Source organism: Scyliorhinus torazame, chromosome 28, assembly GCF_047496885.1.
Source record: "Scyliorhinus torazame isolate Kashiwa2021f chromosome 28, sScyTor2.1, whole genome shotgun sequence".
Lineage (NCBI taxonomy): Eukaryota > Metazoa > Chordata > Chondrichthyes > Carcharhiniformes > Scyliorhinidae > Scyliorhinus > Scyliorhinus torazame.
Window position 1 is genome coordinate 34,059,736 of NC_092734.1, and position 19,599 is coordinate 34,079,334.

Below are 19,599 nucleotides of genomic sequence, written 5' to 3' on the forward strand. Positions count from 1 at the left end.
GTCCTGTGCGATGAGGAGGTCTTGTTCGAATTTGTGCATGAAGATGTTGGCATATTGAGGTGCTAATTTGGTCCCCATGGCTGTTCCGTGTGTCTGGATGAAGAACTTATTGTTGAAGGTGAAGACGTTGAAATCCAGAATGAAGCGGATAAGTTGCAGAATTGCGCCTGGAGATTGGCAGTTGTCGGTGTTGAGTCCTGAGGCTGTTGCAGCAGTGCCATCGTCATGGGTGATCCTGGTGTAGAGTGCCGAGACGTCCATTGTGATGAGGAATGTTCCTGGTTCAACTGGTCCATGGGTGCTGGGTTTCTGTAGGAAGTCCGTCGTGTCGCGACAGAAGCTTGGCGTACCTTGTACGATGGGTTTCAAGATGCCCTCGATGTAGCCAGAGAGGTTCTCACACAGGGTCCCATTGCCTGAAACGATAGGACAGCCTGGTGTGTTGGCCTTGTGTATTTTCGGGAGGCAGTAGAGATCTCCAATGCGGGGAGTACGTGGGATGAGAGCACGTAGGGTGCTCTGAAGGTCTGGATCCAAGGTCTTGATCAGTCTGTTGAGTTGGCGGATGTGTTCCTTGGTCGGATCTGCGGGTAACTGTCTGTAGTGTTCCTGGTTGTTGAGTTGGTGGTACACTTCTTTGCAGTAGTCCGTTCTGTTCAGTATGTCGGTGGCCCCTCCTTTGTCTGCTGGTTTGATGACGATGCTGCGGTTGGTCTTGAGAGCGCGGATGGTGTTGCGTTGTGCTTGGTTGACGTTCGGGGCTGTCTTGTGAATGCGACTGATGAATCTGGCATTGGCGCGAGTCCTGAAGACTTGAGCATACATGTCAAGTCTAGGGCAGCGGCCTTCCGGAGAGGTCCAATTCGACTCTTTCCTCTTCGGTTGCCGCACCGCAGATTTCTCGGTATGCTGTTCCGGTTCATTGGTAGTCTCCTTGGGTTCGCTGTCGGTTTCTTGGGGTCTGTGGAAGAATTCCCGGAGCCTCATTCGCCTGATGAATTCCTCCGTGTCTGCCGCGATACTGATGGGGCCCATTTTGGTGGTGGTGCAGAAATTGAGCCCTCTGCTGAGGACTTCGATTTCGTCTGGTTGAAGGGCGTTGTCTGATAAGTTGACAATAGATTTCCCGGTATTGTTTTCTACTGTGGTACCGGGGGAAGCTTGGTTGCTGCTGGTGGTGATTCCAAGTTTCCCAAGCTTCCTGTTCTTGGTGTGCATATAGGTGGCATAATATTGTTGTCTCATCTGTTTGACGGTGTTCCGCAGCTGGTCTGCTGCGTCCTGAGCGCAACTTGAGAATATGGCCTCTATCTTGGTTTCCAGGTTGCGTCGTCTGCTGTAGAGCTGGCGTACGAGGTGGTTGAGGAGTGTGAGAGAGGTGCGACGGCAGAGTCTCTCAGCGTAGTCTGTGTTGTAGGTCGACTTGAGTGGATTTGTGATCTGTGGCACTTTCGGGATCTTGTCTGCTTTCTTGCATCTTTGTAGAAACTTAATGTCAGTGTCTATATGCGCGATCTTCCTGGAGATCCTCTCCACTTTGAGCCGGCAGTTTGCGGTGTCGATGGTAGCCATGATGTGGAGATGCCGGCGTTGGACTGGTGTGAGCACAGTAAGAAGTCTTACAACACCAGGTTAAAGTCCAACAGGTTTGTTTCAAACACTAGCTTTCGGAGCACTGCTCCGTCTCACTGGACGTCTCAGCACTCTACACCAGCATCCCCCATGACGATGGCACTGCTGCAACAGCCTCAGTACTCAACACCGACAACTGCCAATCCCCAGGCACAATTCTGCAACTCATCCGCTTCATTCTGGATCACAACGTCTTTGCCTTCGACAATAAGTTCTTCATCCAGACGCACGGCACAGCCATGGGGACCACATTTGCACCTCAATATTCCACCATCTTCATGCACAAATTCGAACAAGACCTCCTTACCGCACAGGACCTTCAACCGACGTTATACACCAGATACATCAATGACATTTTTTTCCTTTGGACCCACGGTGAAGAATCACTGAAACGACTACACTATGACATCAATAAGTTCCATCCCACCATCAGACTCACCATGGACTACTCTCCACAATCAGTTGCATTCTTGGACACACTCGTCTCCATCAAGGACGGTCACCTCAGCACTTTGCTTTACCGCAAGCCCACGGATAACCTCATGATGCTCCACTTCTCCAGCTTCCACCCTAAACACATTAAAGAAGCCATCCCCTATGGACAAGCCCTCCGTATACACAGGATCTGCTCAGACGAGGAGGAGGGTAACAGACATCTACAGACGCTGAAAGATGCCCTCGTACGAACGGGATATGGCGCTCGACTCATCGATCGACAGTTCCAACGCGCCACAGCAAAAAACCGCACCGACCTCCTCAGAAGACAAACACGGGACACAACCGACAGAGTACCCTTCGTCATCCAGTACTTTCCCGGAGCGGAGAAGCTACGACATCCTTTTCGCAGTCTTCAACACATCATCGATGAAGATGAACATCTTGCCAATGTCATCCCCACACCCCCACTACTTGCCTTCAAACAACCGCGCAAACTCAAACAAACAAGCCTTCAGAAAAGCGACCACGACACCACACAACCCTGCCATGGCAATCTCTGCAAGACGTGCCAGATCATTGACATAGATACCACCATTACACGTGAGAACACCAGGTACGCGGTACGTACTCGTGCGACTCGGCTAACGTTGTCTACCTCATACGCTGCAGGAAAGGATGTCCTGAAGCGTAGTTCATTGGCGAGACCATGCAGACGCTGCGACAACGAATGAACGGACATCGTGCGACAATCACCAGGCAGGAATGTTCCCTTCCAGTCGGGGAACACTTCAGCAGTCAAGGGCATTCAGCCTCTGATCTCCAGGTAAGAGTTCTCCAAGGCGGCCTTCAGGACACGCGACAACGCAGAATCGCCGAGCATAAACATATAGCCACGTTCCGCACACATGAGTGCGGCCTCAACCGGGACCTGGGATTCATGTCGCATTACATTAATCCCCCACCATATGGCCTGCGAAATCCTACCAACTGTCTTGGCTTGACATAATTCACACCTCTTTAACCTGGGGTTACCCCATCTCTGGATATGTAAACACTTAATTAACTGCAAATGTTCGCATTCTAAGCATTGTCTTGCATCTTTGAATTTGTTTATATATATGTTTCTGGAACATACCTCTTCATTCACCTGAGGAAGGAGCAGCGCTCCGAAAGCTAGTGACATCGAAACAAACCTGTTGGACTTTAACCTGGTGTTGTAAGACTTCGTTCTGTTATCTACTACACTTCTTGCATTAAAACAAATGCACCTCAGACCACCAGTCCCGTTGCTTTCATCATCTGCTCCCTGCCTACTCTTCCCCTTAGTCACGCTGACTTCATGACCTAGTTCCTGACAGGCTTTAGTTACTACCTCCTTACTGTCCACTAACCGCCTCATTTGGTTCCCATCCCCCTGCCACATTAGTTTAAACCCTCCCCAACAGCGTTAGCAAAAGCACCCCCAAGGACATTGGTTCCAGTCTGGCCCAGGTGTAGACTGTCCAATTTGTAGTAGTCCACCTCCCCCAGAACCGGTCCCAATGTCCCAAAAATCTGAACCCCTCCCTCCTGCACCATCTCTCAAGCCACACATTCATCCTGCCTATTCTTTCATTTCTACTCTGACTACCACGTGGCACTGGTCGCAATCCTGAGATTACTATCTCTGAGGTCCGATTTTTTAACTTGGCTCCTAACTCCCTAAATTCTGCTTGTAGGACTTCAACACGTTTTTTACCTATATCATTGGTGCCTATATGCACCACGACAACTGGCTGTTCACCCTCCCCCTTCAGAATCTTCTGCAGCCGATCTGAGACATCCCTGGCCCGTGCACCCGGGAGGCAACATACCATTTGGAAGTCTCGTTTTCGACCACAGAACCGCCTATCTACTCCCCTTACAATTGAATCCCCTATGACTATAACCCTTCCACTCTTTTTCCCGCCCTTCTGTACAGCAGAGCCAGCCACGATGCCATGAACCTGGCTACTGCTGCCTTCCCCTGGTGAGTCAGCTCCCCCAACAGTATCCAAAACGGTATACCTGTTTTGGAGGATGACCGCAGGGGACACCTGCACTGCCTTCCTGCTTTTTCTCTGCCTTTTAGTCACCCATTCCCTTTCTCCCTCAGTAATACTAATCTGTGGTGTGACCAATTCGCTAAACGTGCTATCCACGACCTCCTCAGCATCGCGGTTGCTCCAAAATGAGTCCATCCGCAGCTCCAGAGCCGTCATGTGGTCTAACAAGAGCTGCAGCTGGACACACTTCCCGCATGTGAAGGAGCCAGGGACATCAGCCACATTCCTGAGCTCCCACATTGAGCAAGAGGAGCATAACACAGGTCTGAGATCTCCTGCCATTTTTAACCTTAAGCTTAACTTAGTCCAACTATAATATCAAATAATGGATAAATGAGAAAGGAAAAAAAAAAGAAAAATTGTTACCAATCACACGATGAAAAAAGAAAATAAAAATAGAAAAACCTTACCTTATCAACACACCTCAGGGAAAAGAAAAACTACTTACCAATCACCCGCCAATCACTTACCTGTTGGCTGTGATGTCACAGTTCAACTTCTTAATACTTCTACCTGCCCTTGAGTCTCCCTCCTGATGTTTACTCACCTGGGATCCTTACAGTGATTGTTTTTTTTTGGTTAGAGAAGGAGGTAGGGAGGGAAACACTGAAGAAGTGTTTGGGGTTTAACTGCCACTTGACAACAGATCCTCCACAAACCACCGTCTGGATACAGTGACTGCAATGCACTGATGCAAATTTTCCCCGCAACAGCCAATCAGCGGCTCCACTCTGCTGGATGCTTGCCTTCACTTGAACACGGAGGGTGTCTTGCTCAGGTACACCTTCTGGATACCTTGCTTCCAAATGAGAGCAGATCCTTTCTCGAAGAATTCTCTCCAGTAATTTCCCTACGACTGACGTAAGGCTCACCGGCCTGTAGTTCCCTGGATTATCCTTGCTATCCTTCTTAAACAAAGGAACAACATTGGCTATTCTCCAATCCTCCGGAACATCACCTGAATCCAGTGAGAATCCAAAGATTTCTATCAAGGCCTCAGCAATTTCCTCTCTAGCCTCCTTCAGTATTCTGGGGTAGATCCCATCAGGCCCTGGGGACTTATCTACCTTAATATTTTTCAAGACGCCCAACACCTCACCTTTTAGGATCTCAATGTGACCCAGGCTATCTACACACCCTTCTCCAGACTCAACATCCACCAATTCCTTCCCCCGGGGACTAAGGTAAGAACAGAAACGGGTAGGCAAGGAAGGAAAACAACACAGGGAGCAACGCCACAGCAAAGAACAAAAAATAATACAGCACAGGAACAGGCGCTTTGGCCCTCCAAGACTGTACCGGTCATGATATCATCCTTGGCCAAAACCCTCAGCACTTCCTAGTGCCGTATCCCTCGATACCCATCCTATCCATGTGTTTGTCGAGATGCCTTTTGAACGCTGTTAATGTATCTGCTTCCACAACCTCCCCTGGCAACGCGTTCCAGACACTCACCACCTTCTGTGTAAAAAAACCTGCCTCGCACATCTCCTCTAAACTTTGCCCCATGGACCTTAAACCTGTGCCCTCTGGTGACTGATCCCTCCACCCTGGGAAAGAGTGCCTGCCCATCCATACTATCCATGCCCCTCATAATCTTGTAGACTTCTATCATGTCACCCCCTCAACCTCCGTCATTCAAATGAAAACAGTCTGAGTCTATTCAGCCTCTCCGCATAGCTAACACCCTCCAGACCAGGCAACATCCTGGTAAACCTCCTCTGCGCCCTCTCCATAGCCTCTACATCCTTCTGGGTAGTGTGGAGACCAGAATTGTGCGCAATATTCCAAGTGTGGCCTTACCAAGGTTCATGTAGCATGACCTGCCAGTTAGTATACTCAATGCCCCGTCCAATGAACCCACCTCTTCACTCACCTGAGGAAGGAGCAGTGCTCCGAAAGCTAGTGATTCGAAACAGACCTGTTGGACTTTAACCTGGTGTTGTAAGACTCCTTACTGTGCCCACCCCAGTCCAACGGCGGCATCTCCACATCCCGTCCAATGAAGGCAAGCATTCTGGCAGAGACGGAGCCGGCAGCGGGAGGAAGAGAGCGACTGACAGCGACGGCGGGAAGTGCCGAGGGAATGGAGCAGTGAGCAGGCAGGGCACAGAAGAGGAAGTCCGTGGCAAACAACGGGAAATGAAACTGGCATCACCGATGCATATGCTGACGATGTTAAAGTGAAACGATGTCACATCACTCAATGTTAAGTGAGGATTCACTCTAGGTGGAGTACAGGCACGTATCAGCCGTGATATACTTGATTGGTGACACAGGGTTGAGGGGCTGAATGGCCAGGTCCACTTCCTATGTTCTCACGGCCGTCACCCAGATTCCTGGTTCAGGGGTCACCAGCCATTACACAGAATTTACTTTCAGCCCATCTGGTCTGTGTCAGTCTGTATTCTCCACAACGGCCTTAACCTCCAGCCTACTAACAGATCCTCTCATTCCCTTCTCCCTCGTCTTGTTGTCTCACTTTCCCTCAAATATATCCAAGCTATTCACCTCCCACCACTACAATCCCTCAGTATTCCCTGGGCTTGGGTGCTTCTTCAGGGTTCTCCATTGGATTTATGAGGAATTGGCCAATATTGAGGGTCCCTAGTTTGAGGGAGTCTACTGGATTGGGAATGCCCACTGGATTGGGAATGCACGCTGGATTGGGAATGCCCACTGGATTGGGAATGCCCACTGGATTGGGAATCCACGCTGGATTGGGGATGCCCACTGGATTGGGAATGCGCACTGGATTGGGAATGCCCACCGGATTGGGAATGCCCACTGGTTTGGGAATGCCCACTGGATTGGGAATGTCCACTGGATTGGGAATGCCCACTGGATTAGGAATGCCCGCTGGATTGGGAATGCCCACTGGTTTGGGAATGCCCACTGGATTGGGAATGTACGCTGGATTGGGAATGCCCACTGGATTGGGAATGCCCGCTGGATTGGGAATGTCCACTGGATTGGGAATGCCACTGGATTGGGAATGCGCACTGGATTGGGAATGCCTACAGAATTGGGAATGCCCACTGGATTGGGAATGTCCACTGGATTGGGAATGCGCACTGGATTGGGAATGCCTACAGAATTGGGAATGTCCACGGGATTGGGAATGCCCAATGGATTGGGAATGCCTGCTGGATTGAGAATGCCCACTGGATTGGGAATGCGCACTGAATTGGGAATGCGCACTGGGTTGGGAATGCCCACTGGATTGGGAATGTCCACTGGATTGGGAATGCCAACAGAATTGGGAATGTCCACTGGATTGGGAATGCGCACTGGATTGGGAATGCCTACAGAATTAGGAATGTCCACTGGATTGGGATTGCCCAATGGATTGGGAATGCCCGCTGGATTGAGAATGCCCACTGGATTGGGAATGTCCACTGGATTGGGAATGTCCACTGGAGTGAGAATGCCCACTGGATTGGGAATGCCTGCTGGATTGAGAATGTCCACTGAATTGGGAATGCCCACTGGATTGGGAATGCCCAATGGATTGGGAATGCCCACTGGATTGAGAATGCGCACTGGATTGAGATGGCCAGTGGCCTCAGTCTAGCAGCCACTGAGTGGCAACGGCTATGAATGCACCTGGTCTCCAGCCCCAATGTCGTCCTCGTGTCTGTCTAGATGGACTCCCTGCGCGATGTCTGGAGATTGCTGCTCCAAGGCAACCAGAACGTTGCAGGTCTTGTAGTCAAAACCTGCACACAGCAAAATGTAATCGGTCAGAGCCCAGTTACAGATACACACGTTCCACAGTGAAGACTTCGGCATAATTCCCCCAGAAAATGAGTTTTGTAGGGCGGTTCCAGCGGTCTATGGGTGTGATCCAGATTGCAATTCACCCACACTTAGTCACTTTTTTGGAGCTTGGGGAGATTCTCACTGAAAAAAATCCTACACTTTTTCTGGAATGGGGAATTAAAGATGCGGCAAGACCGGTTCCTCCGAGATTGCGCCGTCATTTTAAAGGGGTGCCCAGATCTCAATGTCAAGTTGAATCCCCCCCACCCACCCACAGACGTTGCGACTCTCACCCCCCTGCAGACATGAGCAACACCCCAAAACTTGACCCCGGTGGGGCAGCCCCCCCCCATTAGTAAAAATCCAGGTGACCTCCCCTCCCCCTCCATACCGTACCGCCCAGGCATGAGGGTGACCCAGCCCCACCCCCATCCACGCTCGCCATCATCGGGGCATCGCACCCCGCTCCCAAGTCAGCTAGAGGTGGCTGAGGGCCCCCATCTTTAAGGCCAATCATCCTTTCAGCCTCCCCACGTGAGCCCCCCCCCCAACCACTCGCTTACGTCAGCTCACCATTCCCCCCCCCCCCCCAGCTTTCACCCCCCACCCTTCATACCCCCTTCACTCCCCCACCCTTCATACCCCCTTCATGTCCCCCTTCAAGCTATCCCCCTCAAGCCCCCCATTTTTGCACCCCTTCAGTGCCACATTTCATTCCCCCAGCTATGGACATGGCCCTCTCAGGCCCCCGCCCCTTGGCAGTACCCCTCGGCCCCCTGGCACTGCCAACCTGGGTCTACCCAGTGCCAGCTGTCCCTGACCGCCCGGGGGCTCCAATGGCATCTGAGTTTGTGTCAGGAGCCGCTGGTTGGGATCGCCGTGATCGCCAGAGTGCACAGTTTTGGCCTCTCTCACTATTCAATCGGAATAACGGGATCAGCTCCGGGCACAACGCGGCTGGAAACTCGCACCCTACAATATGTTGAAAGTTACAGGATGGAATTGTAGCTTTCCCACTCGCTGGTCCAGTGACCAGAACGGCGCCCAGCGTTCCAGAATGTCAGAGCAATGGAAACTTCATCAATGATTAACTCGCTGATGCTTTGTTGCGAACGGTTCCACCGCGGAATGTTCATAAACTGGGAAGAGAAATGAACGAACGAGACTTGAACAAGTTCTCGTGAAATTCCAAGATGTTAAACTATTGAAATTGAAGCCGATACCTCCTTTCCTGAATGGACAGGATAATGGACACATTTTCCATTCCAATGTTGACGGGGCACACATCTCAGATTAATTGCCACTGATTATTAAACCAGGAAGACCTTTGGGGGTCATCTCCCCGGATTCACTGAGTGGGGGCAGTGCGTTAGGGCTGAGTGTGAGTAGGCTGCTAACTGTTATAAATTGTTGGGGAGGGAAGTGATGTGGTTGGAGGGTATGCTGGCATTAGTGAGCGCCACGAGCGTTGGGAAGGGCTGAAGCTCTGTGGGTGAGCGTAAGAATTGTGCTATGGAAATTGACAGTAACACGGTGGAACTGAGCTACACACACTAGGAACTGTGCGATGAGTTATTCGATCTCATCTGAGATCACACCTGGGGACTATCCCCAGCACGAATCTGTATCATAGAATCATAGGATTTACAATGCAGAAGGAGGCCATTCAACCCATTGAGTCTGCACCGGCCCTTGGAAAGAGCACCCTATCCAAGCCCACACCTCCACCCTATCCCCGTAACCCAGTAACCTCACCCAACCTTTTTGGGACACTAAGGGCAATTTCGCTTGGCCAATCCACCTAACCTGCACATCTTTGGACTGTGGGAGGAAACCGGAGCACCCGGAGGAAACCCACGCACACACGGGGAGAACGTGCAGACTCCGCACAGACAGTGACCCAAGCCGGGAATCGAACCTGCGACCCTGGAGCTGTGAAGCAACTGTGTTAACCACTTTGCTACCGTGCTGCCTCAGTAAGAGTAACCCAGTAAACTGAAGATACCTTGAGGTACTTTGCACTAATCATTGAAGAAATTCCGTGCGGAATTAATTTGGAAATATATTGAGTCATGAGAATTGAATTCGCGACTTTTCAGTGAAAGTTCCTTCCTTGGGCATATTGGTCTCCTAGTCGAAATCAAGTTGGCACGAGGTATCCTTTCACTGACCTTTAGTGGAATTGTCATATCCAATGTACTGTATTGTGTCCCTCACCACCTTCTGGTAATCAACAACCGCACGGGAGGTGATCTCCCCACATAACAGCACCATCCCGGTCTTGCAGACAGTCTCTGTGGGATGAAGGAGGCACAAGGCAATGAGCTCGGAGGCTGATATCTCAGATGCCAAGACATTTTGATTTGCTGAGCATGATGTGGAAAGGTGTCAGCTCTGGGGATTTAAACACTTTAACTGGAGTCAGCATTAATTACAGTCACGTCAGGTAGAATAAGGTTATATACAGGTTATAGATTATACACAGAGAGATATATGGTTATGTACAGCGTGAAGATTACATACAGAGATATATACAGAGTGAAGGTTATATACAGTTATATAGCATTATATACAGAGTGAAGGTTATTAGTTATATAGCATTATATATAGAGTGAAGGTTATACGTGGAGTTATATAGGATTATATACAGAGTGAAGGTTATATACGGAGTTATATTGGGTTATATACAGAGTGAAGGTTATATACGGAGTTATATCGGGTTATATACAGAGTGAAGGTTATATACGGAGTTATATCGGGTTATATACAGAGTGAAGGTAATATACGGAGTTATATAGGGTTATATACAGAGTGAAGGGTATATACGGAGTTATATAGGGTTATATACAGAGTGAAGGTAATATACGGAGTTATATAGGGTTATATACAGAGTGAAGGGTATATACGGAGTTATATATGGTGCCATGAGAATGGGGCTTTAAGAAATGTTTGGCTGCTCATGTTACTGCAGTGATGTCAGAGTGTGGGTGGAGCTGGGCTCTGGTTCTGCTTTTTAGATTCACTTTGAGAAAAGCTTGGGTGTGTCTGTCTTTTTGGTTTCGTTTTTCAGGGTGTTGCAGCTGAAGTCAGCCAAAGCAGCTGTGCTGTTGATGTCTCTGCCATGAAGGACTATCTCTTGATCATTTGGTGAATTCAGAAATTTAAATGTTTTCAGTATTTAATGTAAACCCATATGTGCTTCTGGTTAAAGGTCTTTTGGATGTTTAAAGGACAGCTTAAAGGATTACTTAGTGTTGTATTCTTTGGGGGTTATCTTTGAATTAATGGTTGCTAAGGTATTCACTGTTTGCTTTTAAAAGGTAAACTTGAGTTCATAGAATAAACATTGTTTTGTTTGAAAAAATACTTTTCCATTTCTGCTGTACCACACCTCTAGAGTGGGCCGTGTGCTCCCCATACCACAATCTATTAAAAGTTGTTGGTCAGGTGAACGTCATGATACACTTTGGGGTTCTCTAAACCCTGGCCCATAACAATTGGGGGCTTGTCCGGGATAAAAGTCTATCTATTGGATTGGCTTAGTGAACTTAAAGACAGTGAGGGGTGAGCATATTGTGGTTGCTTTTCAGGTGTGGTATTTTAGTTTAAGTGGCGAGTGTGGTGTGGACAATGGCTCTTGCAGAGGCGCTGAAGTTTTTTGGGGTGGAGACGGTCACACGCAGTATCTTACGGACAGAGACTAAAAGCAGACTGTTAGGTTTGGCAAAAACATTGCAGTTAACATTACCTGACAAAATGGGAAAAGATGAGGTAATTATGGTGGTGGCTAAGCATTTAAAGTTGCCTAAGATACAGTCTGACTCATTAGAAATGACAAAGATCCAGTTGCAGATTAAGCAACTTGAACATGAAAAAGAATTAAAGCAGCTTGAATATGCAATGAAAGAAAAAGAAAAGGAGAGAGAAGAAAGAAACAAAGAAAGAATAGCCCTAACAGAACAAAAAGAAAGGGAGATACAGATCAGGGAAAAAGATAAAGAGAGTTTGAACTTCAGAAAATGGCCATGAAACATGACAGTCAGTTAAAATTGGCAGACGTAAAGGGAAACGCACAGTTGGATGATAGTGATGAGGAGAGTGAGAAAGAGCATCCTGGTCGAAGGTGTGGTGGGGATCTATTTAAATATGTCCAAGCATTGCCAAGGTTTGACGAGAAGGAGGTGGAAGCCTTTTTCATTTCATTTGAGAAGGTGCTAAACAAATGAAATGGCCATAGGACATGTTGGTATTACTGATTCAAACAAAGTTGGTAGGTATGGCTAGTGAATTGTTTGCATCACTACCGGAGGAGGTATCTGGGACGTATGAGGAGGTGAAAAAAATCCATCTTAGGTGCATATGAACTAGCGCCTGAAGCCTACAGACAAAGGTTTAGAAATTTAAGGAAATAATTTGGTCAAACATACATGGAGTTTGAAAGGCGCAAACAGAGTAATTTTGACAGGTGGATAGGGGCTTTGAAAATAGACCAAACGTATGAAGCTCTCAGAGACATTATACTTTTGGAGGAGTTTAAAAATTCAATCCCTGATGTAGTGAGAACTCATGTGGAAGAACAGAGGGTTAAAACTGCGAAATTAGCACCAGAAATGGCAGATGATTATGAATTAGTTCATAAATCAAAGCTTGGTTTTTGACATCAGTTTCAGCCGGTGAGGGATAGAAACTGGAGACATAAGAAATACTCAAGTGGTGAAGGTAAAGGTGATCTGATGGGAGATAATAAGGAGAGTGTACCTCAGATTTTTTTTTAAATCCAGGAGGGTGGAAACGAAATGAAAATTATCAAATGTTTTCACTGTAATAAACTAGGCCATGTAAAGTCACAGTGGTGGTTGAAGAAAAGCACTGGGAAGGCTGATGTGGTAAAACAGGATAAGATAGTGGGGTTTGTTAAAGTGGTAAAGGAAAGCCCAAGTGAAGCGAAGGAGGTGCAAGATTGTACAGACTGGTCGAGGGGTGATTGATAAGAAGGTGCCAGATCTCTTTAAAGAATTTACTTGTGTGGGTAAAGTTTACTCATGTGTATCAGGAGGAGTAGGTAAAGAAGTCACAATTTTAAGAGATATGGGAGCTAGTCAATCTTTAATGGTGAAAGATGAGGAGTTATGTAGTTTGGGAAGAAAATTGCCAGAAAAGGTGGTAATATGTGGACTTCAGGGTGAGAGGAGTAGCTTCCATTATATAAGATAAGGTTGGAAAGTCCAGTGAAGAGTGCTGAAGTGGTAGTAGGAGTAATAGAGAAACTATCTTGTCCAGGAATACAGTTTATCTTGGGTAATGATATAGCTGGATTGCAAGTGGGAGTAATGCCTACTGTGGTTGATAAGCCAGTGGAAAATCGGACAACTGAAGTGTTGAAGGACGAATATCCTGGGATTTTTCCGGATTGCGTAGTAGCAAGGTTGCAAAGTCACAGGTTAAAACACGAGGAGAAATCAAAGAGTGAAGATGAAGTTGAAGTGCAATTATCAGAAACAATTTTTGATCAGATGGTTGGAAAAGAACAAGAACAGGTGGAGGATGAGGCAGATATTTTTAGTTCAGGAAAATTGTCGGAGTTACAACAGAAAGATATAGAAATAAAATGGATGTATCAGAAAGCATATACGGAAGAGTAATCTGAGTGTATACCAGAATGTTATTACCGTAAAAGTGATGTCTTGATGAGAAAATGGAGACCTTTACATATGCAGGTGGATGAAAAGTGGGAAGAAGTTAATCAAATAGTATTGCCGGTAGGGTATAGAAAGGAGGTGTTGCGAGTTGCACATGAGGTACCAGTGGGAGGTCATTTGGGAAAAGGAAAACTCAAGCTAAAATCTAGAAACATTTTTATTGGCCTGGGCTACATAAAGATGTAGTTACATTTTGCTAATCATGTCACACATGTCAAGTGATAGGGAAATCTCAAGCAGTGATAAAACCAGCACCCTTAATACCCATTCCAGCATTTGAGGAACCTTTTACAAGGGTCCTAATTGATTGCGTAGGACCGCTTCCTTAAACAAAAAGTGGGTATCAATATCTTTTGACTGTAATGGATGTGTCTACTAGGTTTCCAGAGGCCATTCCAGTATGTAATATTACAGCTAAAAAGTTACTTAATTTCTTAACTAGATATGGACTACCCACAGAAATACAATCGGATCAAGGATCAAATTTTACCTCAAAGTTATTTAAAGAAGTTATGGATAGCTTAGGAATAAAATAATTTAAATCAACTGCGTACCATCCAGAATCGCAGGGAGCGTTAGAAAGATGGCATCAGACATTAAAGACAATGTTGAGGGCTTATTGTCAAGATTATCCAGAGGATTGGGATAAAGGAATTCCATTCGTACTGTTTGCAATTAGGGATGCACCTAATGAGTCAACCAAATGTAGTCCTTTTGAACTAATTTTTGGTCATGAGGTAAGAGGACCACTTAAATTGATTAAGGAAAAATTGGTGAGTGAGAAATCAGAAATTACATTATTGGCTTACGCGTCAAATTTTAGGGAATGATTAAATAGAGCAGGTGAATTGGCTAGACAACATTTGAAAGCTGCACAAAATGTGATTAAACGGGTAGCGGACAAGAAATCCAAAGTTCGTAGTTTTGCCAGTGGAGATAAAGTTTTAGTATTGTTACCAGTGGTAAGTGAACCTTTAAAAGCAAAGTTTTGTGGGCCTTATCAGATTGAAAGGAAATTAAGTGAGGTGAATTATGTGGTAAAAACACCAGATAGAAGGAAGACTCACCGAGTGTGTCATGTGAATATGCTTAAAAGGTACTTTGAAAGGGAAGGAGAGAAAAAGGAGGAGGTTTTAATGATTCTAACTCAAAGTGACGAACCAAATCCAGATGACATACCTCAAATTAAATTGGAAAATGAGGATGTTCTTAAAAATTGGGATAAATTGTTGAGTTACCTTCCAGAGGAAAAACGAACTGACCTGAAAGAGTTATTAATATCACATGGGCAAATTTGTGGAGATAAATTGGGAAGTACTAAAATGGCTGTACATGATGCAGATGTGGGAAATGCTGTTCCAATCAAACAACATCCATATAGACTTAACCCTTTCAAATTGGCACAGGTTAACAAAGAGATTGAGAGTATGCTTAAAAATAGCATAATTGAAGTGGTTGCAGCCAATGGAGCTCACCCATAGTGATTGTACCTTAACCAGACGGTACCCACCGGTTGTGTGTAGACTATAGAAAGGTTAATGCAGTTACGAGAACGGACTCTTATCCTATCCCACGTTTGGAGGGTTGCATTGAGAAAGTGGGACGATCAGCTTTTATTTCCAAACTGGATTTACTTAAAGGTTACTGGCAGGCACCTTTATCCGAAAGGGCGAAGGAGATTTCAGCTTTTGTGACTCCAGATGGTATATACCAATTCAAAGTTATGCCATTTGGCATGAAAAACACCCCAGCCACATTTCAACGGTTAACTAACAAAGTTGTTTCAGGATTACCCAATTGTGCGGTATACATCAACGATCTGGTAATTTTCAGCCAGACATGGACAGAACATTTAAAACATCTGACGGAGTTATTCGATTGACTTCAGGAGGCAGGTTTGGTGATAAACATAGCTAAAAGTGAATTTGGAAAAGCTCAAGTCACTTTCCTTGAGGAGGGTTCAATACCCTCAAGACAAAGGGAAATAATGCGATTTCTTGGCATGAGTGGATTTGATCGAACATTTGTGCAAAAGTTTTGTGGTGTGATTGCTCCACTGATGGACTTGCTGAAGAAACGTCAAAAATTTCAATGGCAGCGGACTTTCAACAGGCATTTGACGGCCTGAAAGCTGTGATAACCAATGCTCCTGTGTTGGAGAATTACAAGGGAGTCTGTGATCAGATTGAACTAAAGTATCTGACTTTAAAGAGAAATGCCGAGGCGTAGAGCAATGGATGGATCGCGCAGAAACCTTCTTGTTCAAAGAAGCTGTCAATCGAGAAAGACTTCAGTTAGAGGAAGAAGAACGAAAAAAAAATGGACTATTATTATACCTATTTGCGTGTGTTGTTTTTTGCAACGATAAAGTAAATTTACTGCGTACATTTCTTAAAGGATGGTGAAAAGGTGAAAAATGAAACCATCTTGAAGTTGATGGTTTATTTTTTTTCTTGTGGGGAAGGTGTCATGAAAATGTCGCTTTAAGAAATGTTTGGCTGCTCATGTTACTGCAGTGATGTCAGAGTGTGGGTGGAGCTGAGCTCTGGTTCTGCTTTTTAGTTTCACTTTGAGAAAAGCTTGGGTGTGTCTGTCTTTTTGGTTTCGTTTTGCAGTGTGTTGCAGCTGAAGTCAGCCAAAGCAGCTGTGCTGTTGATCTCTCTGCCATGAAGGACTATCTCTTGTTTATTTGGTAAATTCAGAAATTTAAATGTTTTCAGTATTGAATGTAAACCCTGATGTGCTTCTGGTTAAAGGTTGTTAAGTCTTTGGGATGTTTAAAGGACAGCTTAAAGCATTACTTAGTGTTGTATTCTTTGGGGGTTGTATTTGAATTAATGGTTGCTAAGATGTTCACTGTATGTTTTAAAAAGGTGAACTTGAGTTCATAGAATAAACATTGTTTTGCTTTAAAAAATACTTTTCCATTTCTGCTGTCCCACACCTGTAGAGTGGGCCGTGTGCTCCCCATACCACAATCTAGTAAAAGTTGTGGGTCAGGTGAACTCCATGATACACTTTGGGGTTTTCTAAACCCTGGCCCATAACAATGGTCATCTACAGAGTGAAGATTATATATGAATTTTATAGATTATATACAGAGTGAAGGTTATATATGGAGTTATTTACAGGGTGAAGGCTATACACAGTTATATAGGGTTATATGCAGAATGAAGGTTATATATGGATTTATATAGGTTATATACAGAGTGAAGGTTATATACAGAGTTATATACAGAGTGAAGGGTATATATGGTTATATACAGAGTGAAGGTTATATACAGAGTTATATACAGAGTGAAGGTTATACATGGAGTTATATACAGAGTGAAGCTTATATAAGGAGTTATATAGGGTTATATACAGTGAAGGTTATATATGGAGTTAAAAAGGGTTATATACAGAGTGAAGGTTATATATGGAGTTATACAGGGTTATATACAGAGTGAAGGTTATATATGGAGTTATATTTGGTTATATATAGAGTGAAGCTCCTACACTCCTTACAATATGCTACAAAACCTCGTGCTGCTTTGATCCATCGGCCGGAACCCTCAGTAAACACTCTGGATTCTGCTCAGTCGGAGAAAGATGACCGTAAGTATATGTGGAATTGTGGGTTGTTCTCCGGGACTGAGCCGAGTCTGTCCAATGCATTGTCGAAAGCCTTGAACTTGCGGAAAACAGGCACATGACACTACAAAGTATTTATTTGGCTGTATGACCATAAGATGTAGGAACAGGATTGGGCCATTTGGCCCATCGAGTGCGCTCCACTATTCAATTACGGCTAATATGTTTCTGGTCGTAGAATTTACAGTGCAGAAGGAGGCCATTCGGCCTATCGAGTCTGCATCGGCCTTTGCGAAGAGCACCCTACCTAAACCCCTCCTCCACCCTATCGCCGTGGCCCAGTAACCTCATCTAATCTTTGTTTTGGACATTAAGGGCAATTTATCATGGCCGATCCACCTAACCTGCACATCTTTGGACAGCGGGAGGAAGCCGGAGCACCCGGAGGAAACCGACACAGACACGGGGAGAAAGTGCAGACTCCGCACAGACAGTGACCCAAGCCCAAGCCAGGGATTGAACCGGGGACCCTGGAGCTGTGAAGCAACAGTGCTAACCACTGTGCTACCGTGCTGCCCACTCTCATCTCCATTCTCCTGCCTTGTCCCCGTAACCTCTGATCCCCTTATTAATCAAGAACCTATCTATCTCTGTCTTAAGGACACTCAGTGATTTGGCCTCCACAGCCTTCTGCGGCAAAGAGTTCCACAGATTCACCACCCTCTGGCTGAAGAAATTCCTCCTCATCTCTGTTTTAAAGGATCGTCCCTTCAGTCTGAGGCTGTGTCCTCGGGTTCTAGTCTCTCCCACCAGTGGAAACATCCCCTCCACGTCCACTTGACGTCATACATAAGAACGGAAGAGTAGGCCCATTCAATGAGATCACGACTGATACGTCAGCTCCACCTTCCTGTCCTATCGTCCATGTCCCTTAGTGCCTAAAAATCTCCCTCTCTCGGTAATCTCCTCCAACCCTCCGAGGTCTCACCGCTCCCTTAATTCTGGCCTTTTGTGCATCCCAGATTTTAATCGCTTCACCATAGATGGTAGTGCCTTCAGTTGCCAAAGACCCCAAGTTCTGGAATGGCCCCACCTCCCCACCCCGCTCGCCACTCTACGTCGCTTCCTTTCTTTGAGACATGCTGTAAAATCTGGCGTGAGCACCCGATCATTTGACTGGCTACCCCCTTCCGCTGTCCGGTCTCATACTTGTGGTGGAATTTTGTTCCGGAGTGCTGTCTCCGGTGGGAAAAGCAGAGGGCAGCCCAGCAGCTGCCCTGCCGGGTTTTGAACACTTCGCAAGAGAAATAAGGAAGCCGTGGGTCGCACGGCAACGTGGTGATGGGGCGGAGTCTGAACGAGCCCACCCACCAGCAACCTGGATCCTGGCACAACGATCTGAAAATGTTTTTAAAAAACGGAACAACGCTCCCCGCTCCCCCCCCTCCCCTGACAGCATGCACACAGGACCCCAGCCCCCCCCCACCCCCACCCCACAGCATGGACACAGGACCCCAGCACCGCCCACCCCACCCACCACAGAAATGGAACACCCTCCCCATGGGGACAGGATCCCCCACCTTCCCCGGGACTTACCCCTCCCCAGGAAATAATAATAATCTTTTATTGTCGCAAGTAAGAAGGGGGCTCCACTATGGAACCGGACCCCCCTCCAGGGAACCATCATAGACAAAGAATCCCCCACCATTGACGGATCCCCCACCTTCCCCGGGTCTCCCATTCCCCCAGGTAAAATCCTCTCCCTCCCCCATAGACATGGATCTCCCCCTCCGCCGTGGGAATCCCAGCCTCGGGAACACACCAGTTCCCCAGGAACCCTCCCCCCCCCCACCCTCCACGGACACGGGACCACCCCCCTCTCCGGGTACCACCCATGGACACGCTAATTTCCCCCCCACCCCCGGCAGGGAAACTAGCCCCACCCTGAACCTCATTGATGGAAGGCCAACCCCTGGGATTGCCCCCTCACCTGTGCGCCCCCAGCACAAACCATTCGATGGGGGTCGCCGTTTGTCAAGACCTGTTGTAGACCCTGCTGATATGACATCACGCTGGGGGAGGGGAGTGCAGGGAATATCTCCACGTGGGGAGATGATACAGTAGGGGGGGGGGCTAATGACATGCAAATGTATACGAATAGGATTCCCAACCTTTCCTGGTGGGAACTCCATTACATCATTGGCAGGGGCGTGCGGACAATGCCAACGGGAAATCCCCCCTGTGCATTCTTCACCCCCCCTGGTGAAAGTATTGGAGGAAAGTCACCCCTGGTCCCCATGAAGCACTTTGGGGTGTTTTCTCATAATAAGGGTGCGATTCAAATACAAGTTGTCCTGATTGGTGAAATTCCGCAGCATCGTTGTTGCGCTACTTTTGAATTGGTTACGATC

General features: G+C 46.8%; 1 protein-coding gene across 1 annotated transcript in view; it reads right to left on the reverse strand.

The window, feature by feature from the left end:
• LOC140403679 (S-adenosylmethionine synthase-like) overlaps positions 1 to 19,599 on the reverse strand; it is a 228,937-nt gene that overhangs the window by 28,444 nt on the left and 180,894 nt on the right. The window contains exons 3-4 of the mRNA XM_072491843.1: positions 10,088 to 10,210; positions 7,761 to 7,873 (exon numbers count right to left, since the gene is read on the reverse strand). Of these exons, the coding sequence (XP_072347944.1) occupies positions 7,761 to 7,873; positions 10,088 to 10,210 (236 nt within the window). The remainder of the gene's footprint in view (positions 1 to 7,760; positions 7,874 to 10,087; positions 10,211 to 19,599) is intronic.